The 25,407-nt window shown below is 53.8% G+C and overlaps 8 protein-coding genes across 8 annotated transcripts; all 8 read left to right on the forward strand.

Annotated features, from left to right (window-relative positions):
• Window positions 1-661: 661 nt before the first annotated feature.
• CCMA1212_000213 (Cytochrome c oxidase subunit 6B-like protein) lies at window positions 662-1,072 on the forward strand (the record flags this gene model as incomplete). Its single annotated transcript, XM_073697692.1, has 1 exon — window positions 662-1,072. One exon carries the CDS (start codon window positions 662-664, stop codon window positions 1,070-1,072), a length of 411 nt encoding a protein of 136 aa, XP_073563101.1.
• An 882-nt stretch (window positions 1,073-1,954) lies between these two features.
• CCMA1212_000215 (uncharacterized protein) lies at window positions 1,955-2,236 on the forward strand (the record flags this gene model as incomplete). The annotated part of the gene is made up of 1 exon (XM_073697693.1): window positions 1,955-2,236. The coding sequence occupies one exon, from the start codon at window positions 1,955-1,957 to the stop codon at window positions 2,234-2,236; it is 282 nt and encodes a 93-aa protein (XP_073563806.1).
• Window positions 2,237-3,446: 1,210 nt separating this feature from the next.
• CCMA1212_000216 (uncharacterized protein) lies at window positions 3,447-4,067 on the forward strand (the record flags this gene model as incomplete). The annotated part of the gene is made up of 1 exon (XM_073697694.1): window positions 3,447-4,067. The coding sequence occupies one exon, from the start codon at window positions 3,447-3,449 to the stop codon at window positions 4,065-4,067; it is 621 nt and encodes a 206-aa protein (XP_073563807.1).
• A 754-nt stretch (window positions 4,068-4,821) lies between these two features.
• Window positions 4,822-9,930, forward strand: CCMA1212_000217 (Metal resistance protein YCF1; the record flags this gene model as incomplete). Its single annotated transcript, XM_073697695.1, has 15 exons — window positions 4,822-4,968; window positions 5,046-5,580; window positions 5,647-5,876; window positions 5,941-6,220; window positions 6,288-6,521; window positions 6,582-7,276; window positions 7,335-7,497; window positions 7,552-7,785; window positions 7,851-8,049; window positions 8,104-8,175; window positions 8,226-8,276; window positions 8,338-8,396; window positions 8,460-9,078; window positions 9,143-9,223; window positions 9,279-9,930. 15 exons carry the CDS (start codon window positions 4,822-4,824, stop codon window positions 9,928-9,930), a joined length of 4,251 nt encoding a protein of 1,416 aa, XP_073563103.1.
• A 687-nt stretch (window positions 9,931-10,617) lies between these two features.
• On the forward strand, window positions 10,618-12,294 carry CCMA1212_000218 (Beta-xylosidase; the record flags this gene model as incomplete). The annotated part of the gene is made up of 1 exon (XM_073697696.1): window positions 10,618-12,294. One exon carries the CDS (start codon window positions 10,618-10,620, stop codon window positions 12,292-12,294), a length of 1,677 nt encoding a protein of 558 aa, XP_073563105.1.
• A 1,526-nt stretch (window positions 12,295-13,820) lies between these two features.
• Window positions 13,821-15,482, forward strand: CCMA1212_000219 (Acetylcholinesterase; the record flags this gene model as incomplete). Its single annotated transcript, XM_073697697.1, has 2 exons — window positions 13,821-14,042; window positions 14,103-15,482. The coding sequence occupies 2 exons, from the start codon at window positions 13,821-13,823 to the stop codon at window positions 15,480-15,482; spliced, it is 1,602 nt and encodes a 533-aa protein (XP_073563104.1).
• Window positions 15,483-16,103: 621 nt separating this feature from the next.
• CCMA1212_000220 (NAD/NADP-dependent betaine aldehyde dehydrogenase) lies at window positions 16,104-17,797 on the forward strand (the record flags this gene model as incomplete). The annotated part of the gene is made up of 3 exons (XM_073697698.1): window positions 16,104-16,165; window positions 16,230-16,271; window positions 16,351-17,797. The coding sequence occupies 3 exons, from the start codon at window positions 16,104-16,106 to the stop codon at window positions 17,795-17,797; spliced, it is 1,551 nt and encodes a 516-aa protein (XP_073563715.1).
• Window positions 17,798-19,332: 1,535 nt separating this feature from the next.
• CCMA1212_000221 (uncharacterized protein) lies at window positions 19,333-24,328 on the forward strand (the record flags this gene model as incomplete). Its single annotated transcript, XM_073697699.1, has 6 exons — window positions 19,333-19,415; window positions 19,489-19,771; window positions 19,831-20,147; window positions 20,216-20,500; window positions 21,166-22,776; window positions 23,038-24,328. The coding sequence occupies 6 exons, from the start codon at window positions 19,333-19,335 to the stop codon at window positions 24,326-24,328; spliced, it is 3,870 nt and encodes a 1,289-aa protein (XP_073563716.1).
• Window positions 24,329-25,407: the final 1,079 nt, after the last annotated feature.

Raw genomic sequence — 25,407 nt, forward strand, 5'->3', positions numbered from 1 at the left:
CTTCTAGTCCATGGTAGTCGTCGCGAATGGGGAGAGGTGTCGGGATCGCAGCTGATGGTGGAAGAAACGCAAATACGAGACGCGCATCTGCCGGCTGGCGCGGAGAGAGAAGAGGCAGATGCAGCTGCTGACGATGGTGGATTTGGTGAGAAGGAGTAAAATGGTGACGGATTAGTAGCGGATATGATGATACGCCGGTCCAGGTGACAGCTTGGCTGCACGCAGATGAGAAACCTGCGCTAGGCCGCATCGGAACGTGTTGCGCCTGACCGCCCGCGGGATTCTGCCGGCCTTTTCGTCGTCATACTTTCATTGCAGTTGCGGCTCTAGTGAGAGCGCCGGGAGTTCTTCACTTTATACTGTACGGATTCGCGCAGCTCGACGACTCACACCTTTGCGTCTTTTACGAGTTGAGATTGTCGCGATTGAAAGTCACTGGCGAGTGATTGATGGGCATTCATTGCTGGACAACTGCATGAGAAGTCGAGTCGCGGCAACACGATAGTGATCGATACTCTCACTCTGTGCCCCTCTCATAAGAGCAACAAGGTGCAGCCTCGACCTCAGTATCCCCCCTACCGAAAGTGCCTTGCAGTCACATCTGCTTGACATCTTCATCACACGAAACCTCATATCAAATCCACCACATACCGAAGCAAGCATGGGCTGGTGGCCGTTCTCCGGAGACACCCGCGCCGACGCCATCCGCAGCGGCACCGCCATCCCCAACCGCCAGGAGCGCACCGTCTGCTGGGCCGCGCGGGACGCCTACTTTGCGTGCCTGGACGCGCACAACATCGTCGACGCCAACAAGGACGCCTCGGCGGCGGCCAAGGCGTGCCCGCAGCAGTCGGCCGACTTTGAGCGCGACTGCGCCGCCGCCTGGGTCAAGTACTTTAAGCAGTGGCGCGTGGCGGACGTGCAGAAGAAGAGGAGGCTGGAGGAGCTGCGCAGGCAGGGCGCCGTCGAGATGGAGGTTGCGACGAGCTTTGCGCCCGAGGGGGGCGCGGGGGAGAAGGGCAAGGGGAAGGGGGACATCCAGGAGATGCTGGACCGGAAGAGGGGGAGGTGAAGGGCACTGGGCGGACTCTGTGCGGTGATGGCCAGAGCTGGGCTCTTTTGAGGGCTGGTTTTGAAGGCTGGGAAAAGATGGCGTATGGATATTGTTTGATATAGATGCCAATGTGTACAACAAGTGTATATTATCATGTGTGTTATTGGGTATGGACTCACCCTTCTCTTTATTTGTGTCGGACTTGGGGCTTGAATCCGGATGATGGTTCAACGCTCTCTGCATCAGTTACCTCACTCTACATGTCATTCACATAGAAGGCTTCAACTTCTCTGTCAAGCAACGTTTGATTGCATGAGAGAGAAGAGACAAGTAGTAAAAAAAAAAAAAGAAATCAAAAAGATATCACGTATGGACGAACAGGGAATCGAACCCTGGACCTTTCCCAAGCGTGTGGCAACTCGGAGGCTGCGCCATGCTAAGGGAAAATTATACCACTAAACCATTCGCCCATTTGACTCGTGATGCCAGATCTAGGGCCATAGGACGGGATAAGATTGTTCTGTCGCGGTCTGTGGCATGCGTGACATCAATGATCTGAGTGAGCTTTGCTTGTCAAACAATCGAGTGCTTCCTAATTGGCGGACAAGTCTGAGCTCTATCAAAAAGCCGCTGACTAGCCTTACATCTCTCGTTCATCTGATGATGTGCAGGATACTACTTACGTGTATGTAGGGTACCCACGTGTCAGCAGTTACGGAGTTTGAGTAGATGGATCTGGAGCGTTAGGTCAGGCCTCAGGCTTGGCCTCGGCACAATGTCCTCGTCCTGTGGCCAGCTGAGTTGATGCTTTGCGGCTCGTCGGCTCGCCATCAGGGTCGCCAAGATGGCCTCACACGGGGATCTGTCTGTGGGACTGGGGTAAGTCGTATATGGCATCTCATGCGGTCTGATGCTGTAATGACCCTGCAGATGCCATATATATATCCTCGCATTATAGCTGTTGTCGATCGTCATCTCTCAATCTACTGTGAAAGCGAAGCACGAAGTGGAAGGAGAACAGAGGATTGGATCCATCGAGCTTCGACTGGAAATAACGCACACGACCGTGGCATGGCAAATTTGAGATGTCCTCAGCCAGGTGAAATGAATGAATGCCGGCCAGAGGCCCCCAAAGCCGCAGCAGGCAGAGACGAGCTGTTCAGATGCTGGGGGCTATTATGATACAATGAACACATGAGGCTCTACTATTCAGCGTCAGCATACGAGCACTGCGTGATATCAAGCAGCGAGAATGCCATTCACCTGATGTGCCAAACTAGGGTGGCAAAAGAACGAAACGAAACGGTGCGGATGCTTGCCCATAAGCTCGCATGTGTCCAACAAATTCTGGCACCATCACCACCACATCCGAGCCTCGTCTGTGAATGCAACGGCCAACATTAAAATGCAAACTCCTCCACAGACGGCTGCTGAGGCACGCCATAAACCTATTCGAATTCCATAAGATCAAGCCCAATCAATCCCTGCCTCCAGCGCTTCAGGCTCAGCCGCCGGAGTCATTCTCACAATGTGCTCCCGAGTGACTGCAGCCCTTGTGTGTAACTATCACGACGCTTTCCCCCTTGATCCCCCCCTCCTCCTCCACGCCCGTACTCGCACTCCACACATTCAACGTCCCTTGCATGGTCAGTCCTCTTTGACATGTTAGCGCCCTCCTGGCGTTTCACAGCTCAGCTCTGCATGTTTCAAGAGACTGTTCCCTCTGCGCTTCTCGGCTGCGATTGGACGCTGCCCGGCCTACCCCTGTCCATTTGTTTCCCTCTAGCGGCGCGTGAAAGTGGACAAGCTGCTGGGAAGCCGATCGTGAAATGGTGCCTGTGAGCGCTTTTGGTTGGCCAGGGGGGCAAAAGAGATGCGAAAGATTGCTGTTGGGTGCATTTTGGCCGCCCAATCAATGCCGACCTCCGCCCAAGCTCGTGTGTTTCGAGGCCGATTTGTTCGCCTGCCCTGCCCATGTAACTCTTCGCCCTTCCTCCCCTGGCGAGCATGATTCACGGCCCCTCGTTCTATTGTCTGGCTGGTGAATGAGGAGGGAGCGAATATACAAAAGGGACTGGGCCTGACTTGACGATGGCATCCCTCATGATTTCCTTCTGACAAGCGTTCATTCCCTTTTCCCCCCCTGCGTCGCTGGCTGGCACTGCATCACTCCTTATTTTCGCCTTCTCGACCTGTCCTTTCATTATCCCAGTTTCCGAACAGTCTTGATTCTTTCACAAAGACCTGGTGTCCTCCTGTTGCGCTCTCTTCCGGAAGAGAACCTGTTCGTTGCATACACACATCTACCGACAAAGGCAAACGCACATATACCCTCGCATCCACGCACATACTCAACTCACACCCAATCACAACCCCAACAACTCCTTCCATCATGCACTTCTCAACTGCTTCCATCGTCCTGGGCCTCGCCTCCCTCGCCGCCGCCCAGCTGCCCGCCGTCCCGATCATCCAGAAGATCGCCACGTCGGCCACGTCCTGCGCCGACACGTCGCCCGAGAGCGAGTGCCGCACGGCCGAGCAGGCGGCGCCCTTCATCGCCAAGAGCATGTCCGACTACGAAATCTACACCACGCCCGAGATGGCCGCCATCGTCTCCCTCATGGCCTTTGAGTCGGTCGAGTTCAAGTACAAGCACAACGTCTCTCCCGGCCGCGCTGGCCAGGGCACCGCCAACATGCAGATGGCACAGTTCAACCTGGCGTACGCCATGAGCATCCCCAGCCTCAAGGACAAGGTGGCCCAGTTCAGCACCGTCGACGGCCTGGCCGACGACGCCCTCAACCAGATCCTGGCCCTGGTCCAGCCCGACGAGTACAACTTTGCCAGCGGCGCCTGGTACTACAAGACGTACTGCGATGCGTCTGTCAAGGATGCTCTCGATGCGAACCCCGACGATGGCTTCGCAAAGTACATGGCGTGTGTTGGCGCGGCGGTCACGGACGACCGCCTGGCGTACTGGAACAAGGCGAAGGAGGCTTTTGGGATCAACTGAGCTGCTGAGGCTATTTCGGTGTGCATATGACGGCTGTTATTCTTCTTCTTCTTCTTCTTCCTTTCTCTTCTCTTCGTTTCCAGGTGTTGTTGCAGTTGCCGGCGTTGGTGTGTTAGAACAAAATGGTACCTACTATTTGATACCCTCGTCAATACAGACATGAACAATGAGTTCAAACTCTCTGCATACACCCGTTCCCTGTCTCCATGTTGTCCACAGGATTTCCCTGTTGCTGCCGTGTTCGTCTATTCATAGTGACCGCAAACGTCGTCAGTGACTGCTGAACGCGGGCTAGTTTGCCGAAAACCTCCAATTGATGGAACAATATGTCTCTGCTCATGGTCCAGGCCCAACAGCAAAGACAACGGTTACATTTGATAACGGATCCTCGAAGTGGCCGCACCGATGGGGCTTAGGTTGTGCATAAACGAAACATTGGTAGGCGCTTCTGCCTCGTATTTGACAGACAGGCGATCCTTGGACACACGGTCCAACAGCACGCAATCGTCGCTACGGCTTGTGTGTGGCAGATCGGGGTGGAATTTGATAGGAAGCATCAGTTGTCGCGTCCGCACTTTTGTGAGACAGCGGTCATCAATCCATGCATCCTGGATAAGCGCATACGAGACACACACCGATATACGTATATGTGTATGCAGATATAGACAGCCTCTGCCCGTGACACGCTTCAAGACGCATCTGTATTGCATGTGCACAGGACAGAGGACAGCTCACCATGAAAGCATAGGAAACAATGGCATCTGATGGTGAGAAAGCCTTGTTCCTCTCGCTGACCTCGGCGACTTCGCTCGCATTCCTTCTCCTCGGTTCATATCGGCTCTGGGCTCTGCGTCATGAAAAGATCAAAGTAGAGCCCAACTGGCTGGCTGTGGTGAAACCCGTATGTGCACCTTTTCCGTCTCACGCGACGCGTTCCTTGTCGTTCCAACGCTGACCTGTGTGCTCGAACAACAACAGCTCGTAGCGTTGCCTTTGCCCGCGATTCTTCTCTCTGATCTGGTTCTGGCTCTTTCACAAGGTCGTACAGAATGCCTGGGAATCGTCTCGCGCAGCGCAGCGCTGGCTGCGTCTGTCGGCTTGGTGTGGCTGTCAATCGCAGAGCACAAGCGATCCATTCGTCCGTCGAATCTCATCGTGCTCTATCTCTTGCTCACAATCGTCTTTGACACGTTTGCATTGACGTACCCCGGGTTCTCCAATGTTCGCAGTGGCGGCAGAAACCATGCGTTGCTGGTGGCCGAGGTTGCCTCTCGAGCTGCGATGCTGCTTCTCGAGTCCCAGGACAAGACATCCATCTTGAGATCCGAATACGGCAGAGCGTCTCCCGAAGAAACGGCCGGGTTGATCAGCTCTGTACTTTTCTGGTGGCTCAATGGGCTTCTGAGTCGGGGCAACCGGAGTATCCTTCGAGGGAGCCATCTGCCGCCTCTGGACAGTGGGCTGGAGGCGGAGGGCCTGCGACGGAAGATTCTGGAGACGTGGGAGAACAGATGTAAGTTTGACTTGGTGGCACTGAGTCTGAGGACACAAGAGCCGTTAGAATTCTGACCTGCCGTAGCAAACAAGTCGGAATCGATTTTGACGCTGCTGAAAGTCTTGCTACGGTGTCTTGCAGGACCCTTCTTTGCTGCTACCTTTCCCCGCCTGGGCCTGGTTATCTTCAGATGCGGCCAGCCGATTCTTATCGAAAAGGCTGTACGATTTGTCCAGGGATACACACAGGGAGACGACGCTCGCGATGGGTATTGGCTGGTTGTGGCGGCGGCCTTTGTCTACTTGGGCCAAACTGTGAGCATCAGGAGAGATACTTTCCTTGTGCTGTATGGAACAAGCACTGACAAACATTGGCTAGTTGTCGCACGCCAGATATTTCCACCTGACCAACAGGCTTGAACTGATGACACGTGCATCCCTCACGACGTTGATATACAACAAGGCGCTGAATATTGGCTCACACGCCGCCGAAACGGGCAAAGTGATCACCATCATGAGCACCGACGTGGACGGCGCAGTCGAAGCGGGAAGAATGGTTCACGAAGCCTGGGCCAAGCTGTTTGAGCTCGTCCTCGGCGTAGTTCTTCTTGTTCGACAAGTGAAATGGCTTGCTCCTCTACCTTTCATCATCATCATCTGTAAGTTGGCCTGCTGCGTAAAGTCCTTTGGCGCAACGGTCTCCTGATGACAGTCGTCTTTCTGCAGTTTGCTCGCAGGTGAGCCGTTACGTGGCGAAAAACATCCGGGTGCGACAAAAAGGCTGGAACATGGCTACTCAGCGGCGCATTTCCGTTCTGAGCTCGATCCTTGGATCGATGAAGAGCGTCAAGGCTCTGGGCGTGTCGGGCGCGATCATGAGCTACATCGATCAGCTGCGGGAAGACGAGATCAAGGCTTCAAAGAACGTTCGCTTCATGAATGCCGTTTACAACGCAAGCGGTAGGCTTCAGTTCCCCATGTCATGTTGTCTCGCTACATATACTGACTGCCCTCGACTAGCGAATGCGCTTGGAATCTTTGCGCCTGTGGCCACCATCGTGGTCTACGCTGCCGTTGCTCGTCTCCAAGGCTCCCAGCTGAATGTCAGCACCGCGTTCACGACTGTTGCCATCTTGGCACTTGTGACGGAGCCCGCAAACATGATCATGACGATCGTGCCCAATGCCGTGGCAACCTCGGCCAACTTTGAGAGGATCCAAGCGTATCTGCTTGAGCCGCCGCGAACAGACACGCGCCGGGTTACAACTCCGTCCTCGGATGCCTCGAGAGCCCATCCGACAGCCGCTGCTGTGCGTCTTGACGGCGTAACTGTAGCGTCCCCGACAGCAAAGGATACTCTTTTGCAGAATATCAACTTGGTGCTTCCTCGGGGATCTGTGACGACCTGCTCCGGTCCCGTTGGAAGCGGCAAATCGACGCTCGCCAAGGTGATACTGGGCGAGATTGCGCCGTCCGAGGGCACGATTACGGTTTCTTCGGCGTCTATCGGGTATTGCGACCAGCAAGCCTGGCTGCCGACAGGGACAGTCAAGCAGATTGTAGGTGGCTTTTCGACGGTCATTGACAAAGAGAGATGTGATGCTGCTATTCGTGCTTGCTGCCTTGATCACGATTTGGCCGGTTTCCCCGATGGGGATGAGACTGTTGTTGGCAGTCGGGGGATTAATCTTTCAGGAGGCCAAAGGCAGAGATTGGTAAGCTAGATGTTATCTTTCCTTTCACTGATAGTCCAATGGTTGACGATGCCTACAGGCACTCGCGCGCTTGGTATACTCTCTTCACGATATCGTGGTGTTGGACGATCCTTTCAGTGCTTTGGACGGCAACACCGAAAATACCGTGGTGGACAATCTGCTTGGACCAAACGGCTGGTTCAAAAAGAACAATACTGCCGTCTTTCTAGTCACGAATTCTGGTTAGCCACTCATCCATCGCATCTGGTGTTTGTCAGAGACTAACGGCCTCGAAGCCCAGCATTTCCACGTCGCAGACGAGATCTTGGTTCTCGAAAAGGGTCGCCTTGCCACACGAGGATCATGGGACGAGCTCAAGTCTTCCGTATCCGAACTAACAAAATTCACCTTTGCACAAGCAATGCAGAAGCCCGAGGTTACTGCTGCAAAGACTCTGAAAGGAAAATCGCAGTCGACCACGGACGCTGAGGAAGATTTATACCGAAAGACTGGCGACTTTTCCCTTTATTGTAAGTTCCAAAAGCATCCCCGCAAAAAAACAGCTTGGCGAATCTTGATCTGATGGCGTGTACAGCATATTACCTCAAGTCTGCCGGCACCATCAACGTCGTGATGCTGCTTATATGCACGGCATCGTACTCGTTTGGCATGTTCTTCCCGCAGTACCTGCTGAAGTGGTGGACGGAAGGGCCCCCGGATAAGTCGTCTTATTACATGGCTGGTTATATCGCGCTGGCTGTCCTAGCTTGGGTGGCAACGAATGGTAGCACATGGTGGGTTCTCAGGGAGTAAATGAAGGGGTGTTGACGATTACTGACCGTATACAGGAGTACAAACATAATGATAGCTCCGAGATCTGGTGCTCTTCTGCACAGGTCTCTTCTTCGAACGATATTTGGGTATGGCCAACACCACTCTTTGATGAAATGCTCGAACTGAACGTATCTAGTGCACCGCTTTTGTTCTTCTCCACTACGGATATTGGCATCATCTTGAACAGGTATGAGAGACATTCTGATCTTTCTTTGAGACAGCCTAACCCAGCTACGCTACAGGTTCAGCCAGGACATATCCTACGTGGACAGGCAGCTTCCCTTTGCGCTCATAACGGTTTCCACTCGTAAGAAAAGCGAATTCTCTTGGTTGTGTACATTATCACTAACCCTGGGTCATGATGTTGTAGAAATGTTCAAAATGCTATTTCAGCTTGTGCTCATCCTCAACATCCAGCGATGGCTCACTGTCTGCCTCCCCATCTGCGTCGTTGCCGTCTATCTCATCCAGAGAATCTACCTTCGGACCTCCCGGCAACTGCGCGTCCTCGAACTAGAGTACCAGTCTTCACTCTACCAGTGGTTCTTGGAAACGGCAGAAGGTGCCGTCACGATACGGTCCTTCGGCTGGTCACTTGCAGCCGAAGAGAAGAACGTTGAGGCGCTCAACTGGGCCCTCCGACCGCGGTACACGCTCATGTGTGTCCAGCGGTGGCTCAGCCTGGTACTCAACTTGATCGTCAACGGCATTGCAATTGGGCTGATTGTCCTCGCCGTGCGATGGAGAGGGACGACGACGGGAGGAGACATCGGGGCTGCGCTCAACCTCATTCTGGCTGCGAACGCGACCCTGGTGAGGTTGGTCGAGTCGTGGGCGTCTTTGGAGGTGTCCCTTGGTGCGATTGCGCGACTTCGAAACGTGGAGAGGTATACCCCCAAGGAGGATCGACCAGAGGAGGACCTCGCGACGTATGCTGGGTGGCCTACCAAGGGAGAAGCGCAAATCGCCCATCTCGACGCGGGATATAGGTGAGTTGTGCTGTGCCTGATGCCTCATTTTGCAAATGGAATGTATGAGAACTGACGGGAGCAGTCCTGAGCATCAAATCTTGCACGACGTCAACATCGACGTCAAGGCTGGTCAGAGGCTCGTCATTTGCGGTCGAACTGGCAGGTCAGTAACTTACAGGTCGGAAATCTTGTTGCTTGGTCGCTAACAGTTCAATCAGTGGGAAGAGCACAATCATTGCTGCTTTGTTGCGCTTGATTGATGGCACTGGCGTGCTCAAGGTGGACGGACAAGACCTGCTTCGTACTCCTAGATCGGTCGTTCGGCGGAAATGCTTCATCACAATTACCCAGGAACCGTTCTTGATACCGCAAGCTACCCTGCGTTTCAACCTAGATCCCCATTCCATCGTCTCGGATCAAGTCCTCGAAGAGGCCCTGCAAAAGGTCGGCATCTGGCCCTTGCTCTCGAGCAAGAGCGGCACGGCAGCGGACATCTTGAACAGCCAACTTTCCGCATTGCCCGCCCTGTCATCGGGACAGAGCCAGCTGCTCGCCGTGGCTCGTGCCATTGTTCGTAAATATGCTTTGGCTGCGGAGTCGGACTATCCCGGGGCTGATGCGCCCAAGCCGATTCTTCTGTTGGATGAGGCTACGTCGTCGCTGGACTCGGAAACGGAGGACTTGATTTACGGTGTTTTGGAGAGGGAGTTTGTCCGGGAGGGATATACGGCTGTTATTGTGGCGCATAGGCTGAGTGTTGTTCTGGGGAGGTGGAGGCCGGAGAGGGATAGGATTGCTTGGGTGGAGGATGGGAGGGTTGCCAAGGTGGGGAGCTATGAGGAGATTATTGAGTTGGCGAGCAGGGAGTGATGAGTGTTTCTTTTTCTTTTCTTTCCTTTATCTTTTGCCTCGCCAGATATTGCCTTGCTATCATCAGTAGACGCGAAGTCTCATGGTGATAGGATTGGAACGTCCAAGCGGATCGGAGGCGTGTAATGCGTATCGAAATTGAACTTCTCAAGCCAGCAAAGTGGAGCGAAGAAGCTTCGAAATAAGCTTATGATCCCAGGAACAATATACTATCATGAGCACTATTCTGGCACTGCGTCCAAGTACGTCTTACTCAACTACCATGGGGCTCTTCTCATAGCAGCAGTCGCAGATAAATCTAAGCCTCATCAGGTGGGGTTTCTCTCCTCAGCCAAGAGCCTCGGGGCAAGTCATTTCGGCACTGGCTTCACCTCGTATATCATCAACAAGAGGGGTTTCCAAACGAAAAAAGACTGCGGGAAGCGCCGCTTTCATGCGGAGTTTTCTGTGCTTGTCAACAATCAGCCTGATTGCAGGGCGGCTTCTCCACACGGCTAAGTTGGGGGAAATGGTTCTCCTCGTGAGTGCCGATTTCGCAAAGGAAAATGAGAAAGAGGAAATAGAAAACACAGATTTAACATTTTATGAAAACCTTATAGGGGAACCTGAGTGAGAAACAAAAGCGATCCGGATAATAGGAATTATAGGAACAAAGATTGACAAGCTGATATTGAGCGTTACTTCGCCATGCCACTGGTTCGCAACCCCATCTTGCCAGGGTTCAACGCTGACCCGTCGATTGTGAGAGTCGGCCCGGACTACTACATTGCCACATCAACCTTTGAGTGGTATCCAGGGGTCCAAATTCATCATTCCACAGACCTGGCCAACTGGGAGCTTGCGGTCCGTCCCCTGAGCCGCCGCAGCCAGCTTGATCTGCGAGGAGAGCCGGACAGCTGCGGCGTCTGGGCGCCGTGCTTGACGCATGACGGCGACAAGTTCTGGCTCGTGTACACGGACGTGAAGCGCAAGGACGGCTCGTTCAAGGACACGCACAACTACATTGTCACGGCGCCCAAGATTGAGGGCCCCTGGTCCGATCCCGTCTTCGCCAACTCGTCCGGGTTCGATCCGTCGCTGTTCCACGACGATGACGGCCGCAAGTGGTTCGTCAACATGACGCAGGATCACCGAGCGCGGCCGAGGACGTTTGCGGGCATTGCTCTGCAGGAGTTTGATCCGGCGCAGGGCAAGCTCGTCGGACCTCGCAAGATTATCTTCCATGGCTCTGAACTCGGGCTCGTGGAGGGGCCTCATTTGTATAAGAGGAATGGATGGTATTATCTCCTGACTGCTGAAGGAGGCACGGGATATGCTCATGCTGCGGCGCTTGCAAGGTCTCGGAGCATATGGGGTCCTTATGAGCTTCACCCGCAGCAGCACATCTTGACCTCCAAGGACCACCCGTTTGCGGCACTGCAGCGAGCTGGGCACGCGGATGTCGTAGAGACCGCGGACGGGAAGACGTATCTTGTGCATCTTGCCGGACGGCCGATTGGGCAGAAGCGAAGATGTGTCTTGGGACGAGAGACGGCTCTGCAGGAGGCTTACTGGGGTGAAGACGACTGGCTGTACGTCAAGAACGGTCCAGTTCCGTCGCTGGACGTCGAAGTGCCGGGAGTGCGGGATGAGGAGGCGTACTGGAAGGAGAAGCGGTATGAGTTCCACGACGGCCTTCATAAGGACTTTCAATGGCTGCGGACGCCCGAGCCGGAGAGGCTGTTTTCGTTTGAGAACGGCAAGCTGGTGCTCACCGGAAGGGAGTCGGTTGGATCCTGGTTCGAGCAGTCCCTCGTTGCTCGAAGACAGACGCACTTCTCCTTTGACGCCGAAACAGTGGTTGACTTTTCGCCCGAGGACGAGCGTCAGTTCGCCGGCCTGACGCTGTACTACTCCCGATACAACTTCTTTTACCTCGCCGTGTCAGCGCACTCGGACGGTCAGCGCGAGGTCCAGATCCTGCGGTCTGAGGCATCGTGGCCGAACGGCAAGCTGCAAGATGTTGGGGAGAGTGCATATTACGTTCGGATTCCCCAGCAAGGAAAGGTGAAGCTCGCGGCCACGATCCGCGGCGAAAGGCTGCAGTTTTACTACGCCGTTCTGGCGGAAGAGGGCGAAGAGCAGCAGCGGGAGGGGGAGGAGGAGCTGCAGGAGATTGGGCCGGTGCTGGATGCGTCGATTGTTTCGGACGAGTGCGGTGGGCATCAGGCGCATGGGAGCTTCACGGGGTCTTTTGTCGGGGTTGCTTGCTCGGATGTGAATGGGACGGAGAAGAGGGCTGTGTTTGATTACTTGTTGTATAGGCCTGCGCATGATTCGACGGATCGGTATAGCGTGTCGATGGAGGGGATTCAGAGGGTTTGAGGAGCTTGGTGTTATTGTTTTGATGTGTAAGTAGGTTTTGAAGAGGCTTTTCATTTTCTGATCGCTCATCAGAGAGCTAGTGATCGTATCACACATACGAGGCTACGTGGGAACGTATGTGTCACGGCAGATCTTGATGGAACAGAGAACAGCTAGAGCTTATGCTATTACAGCGACATGCCGAAACTGCAACTGCAACCCACGAGGTGTACTGGGGGCGACTTCTTGTCTCGGAAATCTCGGTGTCTGGACGTTACGTACGAATGCCTCGTCCTGGTCGTTGAGGTTCTTCCCCCCTTGGTCCACCCGGAGACACCAATGAGCCTACTTGAGGTGTATACCTCGCTATTTAAAAGAGCTCGATCAAGTCCTCTTACAGTAAACCCCGTGAAAAAACAAAGTGGCAGCAAGGAAATATGTGATTGCTCAGTTTCTCAAAACGTCGAAACCCGTGGATCGGTTGTATATTGGCAGCGGTAGAGACCATTTAGCAATATGACATGGCCCATCTTTTTTATGCATCAAACGCGGTTGGATAGGAAAAACCACCTCTGCTTTCTGTATCAAAACCAATCCTACGTCCAGGCGTTACTATGCATGCGTGTCCCAGTTTGGGTGGTTCAACGCAATGAACCGGTACTCGGCCATACTCCAGTGCCCCCGACATGCGAATACCGCCAATGTCAATTGCCACGCCCGTTTCCCTACATCCTTGTTTCCAGCAAGACAAACAAAAGGCACAACTTCAGAGCCTATCCTTTAAGCAACACCGGCAAGTCAGCGAGCCATGCCCCCAAACCAGGCGCAATCCCGGACTCGCTTCGTGACCCTCCGGCCAACATACGGCATTTGTGGAAGCGGCAAGTGAGGAGCTGCCTAATGGGGCAATGCTCGCTGAATCTCGCGAGAGGCCAAAGTCAACAGACTCGAGATTCTGTCTCCACTGGGAGGCGAGTTGGTGACGGCAGCGGGTCTCTGGGTTGGAGAAGGCCGAAGGCCGGCGGCCGTTTTGTGCTGCGTCAGGCTGAAGGATCCGAGTGTCTCACTCTGGGTTGTTCCTTTTGGATAATAGCGAATGCCCTCCTTATGGGTGCTTCCGCAACATGGTCCCTGTCCTGTATGCTCTGGGCTTCCCCGACTTCATCCGTAGACCCTGTCCATCGATCAAGCTTCCCCGCGCTTTAGATCATCTCTCCCCGCAAAAGAGAGATCTTGGCTGTTCCCCGCAAACACTTATACCGGCCATGTTACTCCATACGACCACCGTCTTGGCTTGTGTGTGGAGCGTTTCCTTCTGGGATCGGGGAGAATGCGGACAAGATGCAGGGAGAACACACCGGGAGGCGCACTCGGCCGGTTGGTGACCCTCATATGAGTGGTCGACATCAGAGCATGGTCCGGATCCGGATCAGCATACAAAGACTACATGTAACCGGCCACCCATACGTATATATAGACGGGGTAGCATCACACTGCAAGTCAACTTTCCAATGTGAACTTCACCCCACGCGGCCTGGCAAAATACAATGCTGGCACAAATCGTTCTGGTGCCCGCACTGCTGTTGTCAGTAGTGGGAGCCGTCCAAGAGACTGTGGACGTTGGATACTCTGTCTACAAGGGACAGGCACTCCCAAATGGCGTGAGTCAATGGCTGGGCATTCGTTATGCTGCTCCGCCATTGGGTGAGCTGCGGTTTGCGCCTCCTCAAGATCCTCTCCGTACAACGGGCGCACAAGATGCGACCACGGTCAGTGTTGTGCTTGATTCAGAGGATGTTTCTTGCGTGACTTACTCACAGCCTCTGTAGCATGGGAAGTACTGTCTTGGAACGGGTCGTTCGCCTACAGACGCATCCACATCAGAGGACTGCTTGTTTCTGGATGTGCAAGCCCCGACCAGGGCCACGGTACACTCCAAGCTCCCTGTCTTCCTCTACATCCAGGGCGGTGGTTTCAACCTCAACTCGAACCCCAACACCAATGCCTCCGGCCTCATCATCAACAGCGGCTACGAGCTTGTGGTTGTGAGTCTCAACTACCGCGTTGGCCCGTACGGCTTCATGACGGATAGCAACAAGATCGTGCCCAACAACGGCCTCCGCGATCAGCGCAAGGTGCTGGAATGGGTGCAGAAGCACATTTCCCAGTTCGGAGGCGATCCCGATCATGTCACCCTCGGAGGAAGCAGCGCTGGTGCAGCGAGTGTGACGTATCATCTTACGGCCAATAACGGAACCAACCGAGGGCTTTTCCATGCTGCGATTGCCGAGTCTCCCTCATTTGCAACGACTCTCTCTGTGGCTCAGTCGCAGTACATGTATACCCAGTTTGCGACCCGGGTGGGCTGCGTCGGGCAAGACAGCCTCGCTTGTATGCGCAAGAAGACGGCCGTAGAGCTTCAGACGAGCAACTTTAACATCCCTCTTCCAGGAGCGTCGAAGCCGCCAAACTACATGTGGCTGCCTACCCTCGACAACGAGTTCGTGCAGGACTATACATACAGAGTCTTTCAGCAGGGCAAATTTATCAGGGTGCCTACCATTTACGGCGACGATAGCAACGGAGGGACCAAGTTTGCTCCTAAGGATACCGCCACGCTTCAGGAGAGCAACGGCTATGTGCTGGATCAGTATCCTGTTCTCACGCTGGAGATGCTTGGCGAGATCAACGAGCTGTATCCCAACCCCAACGCGAGCTGCCCTGCTGTTGGCTGCTACTGGCGACATGCCAGCAATGTATACCAGGAAGCCCGTTACATGTGCCCCGGCATGTACATCAGCTCTGTCGTGACGACGCATGGCAAGGACGCTTGGGTCTATCGATGGAACGTCGAGGATCCCGAGCAGATGGCCTCTGGGCTGGGCGTTCCTCACACGGTTGAGCTGAACGCCCTTTGGGGCGCAAACTACGTCGACGATGCGCCGGCGAGTTACCGGGATGGGCAGATTAATGCTGCTGCTTCGCCCACGATGCAGCACTACTGGCTTAACTTTATCAAGTACTACGATCCTAATGGAAGAAGTGCCTCTTCCAACAGCCAATATCCGCAGTGGCAGAAATGGGGGGAGGGGGCGCAGAGCCGGCTCACGTTCCAGACGGGAGGAAAGGCGGAGATGATTCCTGTTGACTGGGGCTTGAAGCGGCGGTGCGACTTTTGGACGAGGAACGGCGTCGCCTTGACGATGTAAAGGAAACGATGCAATGCTCATGAGAGGTTCTCTACTGGAAGGGAATATGTGTGATCTGATGTTGCTTCTGCCGTGGGGGACAATCCGTGTCTATATGAGGTGTCAATGAATAGCTTGGACGCCTTTGGGTGCAGTGTCGGGTATTGGTATATATCTACAGTAAATAAGAACCAAGAATGGTAATGAATCGCCATACAATGAATTGCTGGTCTGATTTCCAAAGTTTTGAGTTGATGATTGGTACTGTAATTGGGTGGTGCATGTGATTCGAAGCCACTGCAGCTTCGAGTGAAACTAGCGGATGCATGAGCGAATTCTCCATATCATTTTGAGTTGACCATTGTTTTGCACCCGCATCATAGAGCTGACAACGTTCTTTGTAAAGACTCATAAAGATCGCTTGAACAGATTAAACGCTTCAGGGGAAGTCTTGCCAGATGGAGAGTTTCACAGAAATGCACCATGACGACACGTGATGGCTGATATCGGGATTCTCCCCGCACGCTGACTGCACCATCTGATAAGCTTCCACCTGCATCGTATGCGGCAATAGTTCCGTGCATGTGAGACGTTTGCTCTTACACATTTCAAGTCATAGCCGCAAGAAACTGCTTGGAAAAAATGGGGGAAAATCAGTTCATGATGTGGGTTGGGGGGGAGAGACTGGCGGGTACTGGCGAGCTGTATGTCAAGGACTCCATCCCTATTTCTATGAGTTGGAGGAAAGTCAAGCTCAAAGTGCTGTAGCTTTACCGTTGAGAACCCAGCTACAGCGGAAACAATCGCAGAGTAAGCATCTCTCCCCCGTCATACCTGAATCGTGCAGATATTCCGATCAAGCTTGATCTAACCTCCCGCTCACTTGCAGATGTCACTCCGCATCAGTTCAAGACGTCGATGGTACCATCAAACTGGCCCATCGTGTCTTTAAATCTGGCGTCTGGTCAAAAGCGCCTCGCCATGCTAGAGCAGACGTGCTAGATAAAGCCGCCGAGCTCCTCACTTCAAACCTCCCCAACCTGATCAAGGTTGAAGTCGAGCAGACAGGACGTGCAATCAGAGAGATGCAAGCCCAAGTCCCCTCTCTGGTCCGCTGGTTCCGCTACTACGCCGCCGTCCTTCGTACCGAGGAGCGTCCTGTCCTCCCGACGACGGGCAAGCTGCACAACTGGCTGGACCGGGTTCCGCTCGGCGTCGTCGTCCAGATCACGCCGTTCAACCACCCTCTTCTGATCGCAGTCAAGAAGCTCGCTCCCGCCTTGGCGGCTGGCAACAGCGTCGTGCTGAAGCCGAGCGAGCTCACGCCGCTGACCAGCTTGTTGCTGGGGCCCATCCTGAAAGAGGCAGGGCTTCCAGATGGCGTCTTTAACGTTTTGGTGGGGTTTGGACCTACAACTGGACGTTCCCTTGTGAGCCATGCCCTTGTGCGCAAAGTCGATGTTACCGGAGGGACTGTTGCCGGAAGAGCGATCGGCTCCATTGTTGGCCATAATTTGGCGCGGTTTACTGCAGAATTGGGAGGAAAGGCGCCTCTGATCATATTCGAAAGGGCAAACGTTGACCTTGCCGTCAATGGCGTTGCCTTTGGATCGTTCATCGCAAGCGGCCAGACGTGTGTCGCAGCGACCCGCATCGTCGTCCACAAGAGCATCCTGCCGGCTGTGGAAGAGAAGCTCATTCGCAAGGCCGAATCGATCACACGGCGGATGGGCTCGCCTATGAACTCAAAGTCTTCCATGGGCCCGCTCATCTCATCTAAGCAGCTCGGAAACGTCGTGAATCTCGTGGAAGATGCCGTCGCGAAGGGTGCGAGACTGCTTTGTGGCGGTCAGAGAATGTCTGGCAAGTCGGCGCTCGACGATACCGACTTTTCCAGGGGCCATTTCTTCCCCCCGACCATTCTAGGCTCAAGCTCAACGTGCGACATCACCACGACCAAGATCTGGCGCGAGGAAGCCTTTGGACCCGTGATTGTGCTGGCTGGATTCGAAAGCGAACAAGAAGCCCTCGAGCTGGCCAACGATAGTGAATTTGCTCTGGGAGCGGCACTGTGGACCGATGACTTGAGTCAGGCTTTCAGAGTGTCTGAACAGGTTGAGTCAGGTATAGTATGGGTTAATACGCACCATCGGAACGACCCGAGCAGCCCGTGGGGAGGAGCTTCGAATGCGAGCGGAGTGGGGAGTGAGAACGGCATTGAAGCTTATCATGCGTATACGACGACGAAGAGTATCATTGTCAATTATGCTTCCAGCGACGAAGCTGTGGCGGACGACTGGTTCAGAGAAGACGATGTTCAAGTGCGCTATGGATGAAGCGGAGAGGGCTTGATGAAGTTTCAGTGAGCTCACCTGCATACACAATGAACATGAAGAACTGATGACACTGGGCTTCACCGCCGGCAATTCAACAGCATCTCATAGTGACCACCAAAGCTGTGTTTCATGAATGTGAATCATCTTTCGATAACACACGTGTCCTATTAGCACGTAGGTAGTTGGTCGTCAAACTCATTGTTCGCGGGTTGGCGCTGGCGTGCATACGAGTCTGCAACCGAGGCCTTGGTAAAGCAGCATCTCTCGTGAGTTCCGGCGAGTAATCTTCAACACTTGCCACGTATGCTGTGTTGCAGGGATGAGTTGACAGTGTTGTCACTCAATTCTTTGACGGAGATTGCCGCGTGACCTACTTCCATCCCCCCTGAGTCGTATTCGACACACAATGTCAGCTACGATGGCAAACGTTAATCCATGTTCGGAAGCTTGTGTCGCCATTCTTGGGCAGCTGTGTCTCGTACGTTAGCCAGTATAAGGGTCCTTTTGCTAGGATAGGGAATGAAGCACTGAGTTGACAGCCCGGTATCCGGACGGTTGGACAGCTTATCATTGCCTTGCCTAATTAAGTCTCACCAATAATTCCCAGAATCATTGTCCCATGAGTTGTGATTCGTTGGTTCTTCTAATTTCAGAGTCAACTTGGGCCATTTAGTTTTCCAGACGGCCATCTGCGCAATCTATCTCTTCTGTTTATTACCTTTTCTGTCCCAGGACAGTCGCCCTAATTGGACTACTTGTGATGGCAGCGTGCGCCGCTTGCAGGCCTCCTGCTGATGCTGGTTCGTTCATTCCAGACGAAGTAAAAGTTAGTAGAAGCCGTGAGAATCAATACGCAAAATTGCCTTCTCGGCATCCAAGCTGCCAAGCAGCAACCTATTGCGGAGTCAATGCTAAACTTCATCTCGAATAGGACAATGGTCATTACTCGTGTCGCCATTGAAGCAAAATACTTGCTACGAATAGCACAAGACTCTTCTACCAATTGCAAGAAGCAGATAGTCTACATGAATAGGCGGACATTTTTGGCGGAATCATATCCGCCGAGGCGCAGCGCGATAGCGAGCGGCCATCTCCGTCGGAGTTTGTGAGGCGAAGCGGCCGCTTATATCCATTTGGACGTCCAGTGTCAGTTTGCAGCTGATTTGGCGGGCTTGCGGAGGAGACGAACAGATGTTAGTCACCTGCAACGTGGTAGTCAGCAAGAACATGTTCGCGACCTGTCGTTTGTTCGTTTCGTTGCCGCGATCGTGAGCTTTTGTGTTGGATGTGGAGCGGTAGGGCCGTGAATCAGGCGGAGCGGACTATCGGCTGAACGATTGGCAGTGGCGTGTTTTGGGCCCTCACTGAAATGCTGCTCCTCGTTGAAAGAATGATTCAAATATATATATACGTAGGATAAGTCAAGAGACGACCGGCAATGGAAGAAGAATAGAGTCAACCGCAAGTTCAGTTCAACAAACACCCCGTTTCCCGCCTCTTCTACACCATTGAGCAATTGCCTGCAAAGTCTGAAGATGCCTTCGTCCAAGTTTGCCCCCGATTCCATCCCCAGCCTCCAAGGGCGAGTGTATCTCGTGACTGGAGGCAACGCCGGCATGTAAGTCAAACCTCCCTACTGAACTGCTGGCGAAGAGACGAAGCAAACCAACAAGAGAAAAAAAAAACGCCAGTGGAAAGGAGACCGTGATTGGGTTGGCAGCCCGCGGCGCCAAAGTGTACATGGGCGCTCGCAGCAAGGACAAGGCACTGGCTGCCATTCACGAGATCCAGGAAAGGCACTCGCCCGCCGATGTTCACTTTCTCGAGCTCGACCTATCCAGGTTCCAGAGCGTCATCGCTGCGGCGAAGAAGTTGCGCGCTGAAGAGCCTGCGTTGCATGGGCTCATTAACAATGCGGGCATCATGGGCATACCCTACTCTCTGACGACGGATGGCTATGAATCTCAATTCCAGGTAAGTCTGCAGTATCGACTCACCATAGCAGAAGGCTGATGGGAATTGACGTGCCCCAGACCAACTACTTGTCGCATTGGCTGCTCACCTACCATCTGCTTCCTCTTCTTCGATCCACCGCTCAGTCAAGCCCCGAAGGAACTGTCCGCCTGGTCAACGTTACGTCGGATGGCCACGCGACGTTTGCTCCGCCAGGCGGAATCCGGTTTGAAGACTTGGGGCTGGAGAAGGAGCCTTCCATGACGAGATACGGCCAGAGCAAGCTCGCCAACATCCTGCATACGGTGCAACTGAACAAGAGATACGGCCCTGTGTCTGCCGGGGCTGGCAATGGAGCAGTTTGGTTTGCGGCAGTGCATCCCGGCCATATCGACACGTAAGTTGGAGGCACCGGCTGGCTATAAGTCGCAACAGACGCGCAGTCGAAAGCTAATGCGAAGCCAGCGATCTGAACAAGCAGGCCACAGGGGCCGCGCCCGGAGCCATCTTGCGAGCTGCGACGCCCATCATGCGCTGTCTCGGAGTCCTGGACAAGCAAGAGAAGGGCGCGTGGTCCTCGCTGTTTGCCATTGCCAGCAACGATTTCAAGCAGGCGAATTCGGGGGCGTATGTCGTGCCGTATGCGAAGATTGGGACGCCGAGCGAGCTTGCGCGAGACGAGAGCTTGGCAGAGAAGCTGTGGCAGTGGACCGAGACGGAGCTTGGGGGCAAGGGATTGCTTGGAGAGCAGTGAGTTGAAGGGTCAAAGGGATGGAAGAATGCGCAAGGAGATATGTGTAGTCAGGAGAAGATGGGTTTTCTAGTTGATATAATCGGGCTCTTGATAGATATAGACAAACGGAATGCTTTATATATATGTGTGTGATCTGTTTGTGATCATAAAAGGCATGCTGACGGGCCAGGTCCTGAACTTGTACTGTCCCCTGAGCTGAGTTGTGCTCCATGCGACTCCAGCCAATCAACTTCTCAGACTTTCCGAGCAAGCCAATCACCGAAGCATTTGCCAACTCCGTCGACTAGATCCGGGATTATCTTCACGAATACATGTAAGCCCAGATGGCGGCCCCACAACCGTTGAGAGTCGGGGGCTATTCTGGAGGCTCCTCATGTTCGACTCTCACCTATCCATCTTGACCAACGCTATACTATGTCTTTTGGGAGTCTCATCTTGGAATATAGATTTGTGTATCTGCGTCCTTGGTATAGTCTAGTGGTAAGATGAGAAAGCTTGACATCATCTCACAGGATCCTCCAGCCAAGACCGGGCGCCGGAGGGTCAAGACGGGGTGTAAGACTTGCAAGTATGTGTATCGAGTGCTCAAACACAAAGTACTGGACGTTTGTTGATAATGTAGGATACATGATCCTGCATGTTACTAATCCGTATCGGGCAGAAAGCGGCGAGTCAAGTGTGACGAAGGAAGACCAGCGTGCCAACGATGCCTCTCAACCGGCCGCGTCTGCGACGGCTACGGCATCTGGGGCGGCGGCAGCAGCAACACCCACGGGGGCTCCGACAACGTCCCGTTTGCTTCTTCTTCCCCTCCGGCCCGCGGCAAGCCGACGCAGCCCCTGCAGACGGTCGTCGTCATGTCGCAGAGGCGCTCCATCGCCGGCCAGCCCGCAAGCCTCGGGTTTGAGTACTTTCGGAGATATACCGCCACGAAGCTTCCCGGCCTGTTCGAGTCCGGATTCTGGGACTCTTTGGCGTTGCAGGCGAGCGAGCAGGAGCCGGCTGTCCTGCATGCCGTCACGGCGTTGGGGGCTGCACATAAGAATGAGGAGCGCATTTCGTTGACCGAGTACAACGAGGCGATTCGACACTTGCGACAGAGCTTGAAGCGTTCAGACAAGGAGGCGTTGCGGGTGTGTCTCATCACTTGCATGCTGTTTGTCTGCATCGAGCTGCTCAGAGGGGGGTTCAGAGCAGGACATGCGCATCTCAGCAGCGGTCTCCGCATTCTCCGCGAGATCCAGAGGCGTGATGGCATCATTGCCTCTGACGGCGACATTATACTACGATCCCACGCAGCATCGGTGGAGGATACGCTTGTCGAAGTCTTTTCGCGGCTCAACGTGCAGATTGCGCTGTTTGGCCACGTCTCTTCGTATCTGCTGTTTGTGGGCGAAAGTTCAGAAACGTCAAAGGCATACGACATACCTTCAACGTTCTCATCCCTTTGCGAAGCGCGGAAGCATCTGGACACTCTCATAAACGGCTCGCACGTCCTCGGAGAGCAAGCCAGTCGTCTGGTTCTGGAACAGAAGCTCATTCCGCAACCGCTATATGAGAACCAGGGGCGTCTTGAGGCGGCGCTCATGCACTGGCTTCGTGCTCTGGACGCGAGTCGCGAGGCATTGATCACTGAAGCGGACATTCGCACAAAGTTTGCCATGCCGATGTTGCTTCTCTACCATACCATGACGAGGATCATGGCAGCCACCTCGTTACGTGGGACGGACGAGATGATATATGACCGCTACCTGCCGGATTTCTCGCTGCTGCTCACGCAATCGTACGATTTGTGGGACATGATGCGCACGGCGATCAGGGAATCGTATGGTATACGAGGCGCTACCAAGCCGGACATCAACTTCACCGTCGATATGGGCTTCATACCGCCGCTCTACTATGCACTGGCAAAGTGCCGTCAGCCAAATCTCCGGAGGATGGTTCTCGAGCTGTTGAAAGATGTGCCGCACCGCGAAGGCGCCTGGGACGGACTCACAGTCATCAATATGGGCTACTCCCTTATTCAGATCGAAGAAGAAGGCTTATATGACGGATGGGACATCCTGCCGAGCTGCAAGGTGCCAGATTCGTCCGTGACGGATGCTTTGCCTGTCGTCCCGGCGTCACAGCGACTGAACAACGTCAACGTAGCGCTTCCCGACTATAGGAATGGAAAGGCGACCTTGTTTGGCAGACGATACAGGGGGGGTGGGAAGTGGGACACGAAGATTGTGCAGTTTGACTCGGCATTCAAGAAAGTGAACCCCATTCCGTGGGAATGCCTGCAGAGACCATGCAGCTTCTCATGATTCCTGAGGGGGGCTTGACACGGGGCACCAGCCATCCTCCCATATCAGGGCGAGGAGAAGCCGTTGACCCCAGGCTTCAAATATGGGCTGATGAGAGAAGCAGCTGAGCGATAATGGCCTAGTCATCGATGAGAGAGAGTGGCGAGCCCGCAATCCAACGTGAGCTCGGGGGACGCACCCAGTTTGCAGATTTGATCAAGACACATTAGCATGTGCGATTTTAGGGACGAATGGCATGATTGCCTTGGTCGAGATTGTTCGCCTATGAACCGAACAGATTGGATGGGCTGCTGCAAACACGTGATTCGTCTCGTCAACCCCCGACCTCCTCTGTTTACGTCGCTCCTTCAACCACCATCGACTTCCTCCCTCTCTCGCCATCAACCGAACAATACCTTAGCATCAATCATGGCTCACTCGCGGAATGGCCACGTAGCCAAGTTTTCGTGGGCGTCCGACAAGCGGAAGCTGGAGGTTGAACAGCTGAAGCGAGCAGAAGAACGAGGTGTCAGAGGAGTGGCCAGGGTGGTGGCGCATCGTCGAATTACCACCATTGCATCGTTACGAGAAGGCTTGGAGTTTTCGAAGCCTCATCGGTTCAGGGATGAGCTTCTTCACTTTGAAGATCTGCCTTCTACCGCGGCAGGCGCCAGTACATCAGGCACCAAGCGCAAGTCGTCGTCTGATCACACGTCCGACAACACATCCGAATCCAAGAGGCGGCGGTCTAGCAGCCAGAAACCAACCCTGATCGGATCCAACAAAGCATCCCTGGGGGGCAGATCGAGGCCGAGTCTTTATACGCCCGGCGAGGATCTCTGGGATAACAGAATCTATTCCTGTCTCGTCGTCTCCCCTGCTGGGCGCGTCATCAGCGACTTCAGAACCATCAAGGAGCTTTTGGAGTCTATGCGAGATGCAATCAAGGCTCACCAGTCTCTTTTCACAACCGGCAACATTCTCCACCGCGACATCTCGTCAAACAACATCATCATCACCGACCCAGAGGTGGCCGATGGTTTCAAAGGCATGCTCATCGATCTTGATCTGGCAAAAGAAAAGGACAGTGGCCCTAGTGGGGGGCGCCATCAGACCGGGACGATGCAGTTCATGGCCGTCGAGGTACTACGCACGGCAGATCACACCTACCGCCACGACTTGGAGTCGTTCTTCTACGTCCTGCTTTGGATGTGCGCGCGGCAATCATGGCACAATGGGTTCGCTGGTGACGAAAGGCCGCCGAAGGAAAGTCTGTTGCGCAGGTGGGAGGTTGGCAGCTTCAAGTATATTGCAGCGGCCAAGGAAGGCGACATGACTGTCAATAGGCTTGAAGCAATCATGGACGAGTTTCCTGCTGTATTCGATGTCGTCAAACCTCTCTGTTTACGAATCAGGACAGCTTTATTTGGGGACACGGCAAGGCTACAATTCGTAACTCCTGGAGGGGATCCGGCTGAGCTTTACAAGCCTATATTAGAAGCCTATGACGAAGCTATTAGAGAGCTTAATAAATAGACATGATACTAGATACTCATGGTACAAACACGTGTCTCGTGTGACGCACTACCGCTGTACCAGATGCCGCCTCGGATATTTGACACGGGGTCTTGCTCGTAGCTTTCACCCTTGGGTTCTAGACCAGAGGGTTCACTTTGGTGTTGAAGCACTTGTTTCAAATGGGGGTCGAGTGTATTCTTGTTCCTTGTCGTCTCGAATTCAATGACAATATTTCATGCAACCGCCTGAAGAACTCACACAATCCCTTGTCGCCAGTGTGCAACAAGATACTTCCATACCCGAGTATCACAGAGCAAGAGAAGCCCACCTTCAGGGCCGTGGTAACCGATGTCCCCAAAAGCTGGATTCTGTGCTACTGGGTGAAGGAAGCTTGATGGGGGTACCAAGCATCCTCTGATATCAGGGCAGGGAGAAACAATCTACACATGTATCAATATGCGCTGATGAGATATGAGCTGGATAAACCCAAAAAGCGCGGTTACAAATCGAATCGAGCCCCCATCAACCCACGGATCTCGCGCATCTAAACGAAGGTGGGAGCTTCTTTTGATGATATACGTCACTCACCTACCTTATGCAAGAGAGAGAGAGAGCTATTCTACCGTCGATAATGGAAGATCTGGCATGACACAACGTGGGCAATCCGCGTATCCCGCATGTCTCGGCATCTAACTGCATGCCTGAACTGCCTCCTCAGCTCAAGTTGTATTATCCAGACTCAGAAGGGCGAGGCACTTCGGTGGGGGTCTTATAACCCAGCCTCCGCATCGTGTCTCCCTTGGTGGCGCAACCTTAGTGAGGAGATGGCCACACCAGGAGCGGAAGCCGTGACATAACAGATAATGGCCTGCATGTTGTTTGGGCTTCTAGAAACAAGCAGTATGGCATTCCACACGTGGTGCAGAGACTATAGCGGCTCAGGGTGTTCCGTTAAGCACACTCATTCGTATTGGGAAATTGTCATTGGTTTGACCATTATTGAGGCTTGGAATGAGGCAAAGTGAGTTTATTTGACGTGGAATAGGTCGCTTGCCGACGCTAGCTCAGAGAAACTGACCGTTTCTCGGGTTCTTAAC

The sequence above is a fragment of the Trichoderma ghanense genome (genome assembly GCF_004382785.1).
Source record: "Trichoderma ghanense strain CCMA-1212 chromosome Unknown scaffold_0, whole genome shotgun sequence".
Lineage (NCBI taxonomy): Eukaryota > Fungi > Ascomycota > Sordariomycetes > Hypocreales > Hypocreaceae > Trichoderma > Trichoderma ghanense.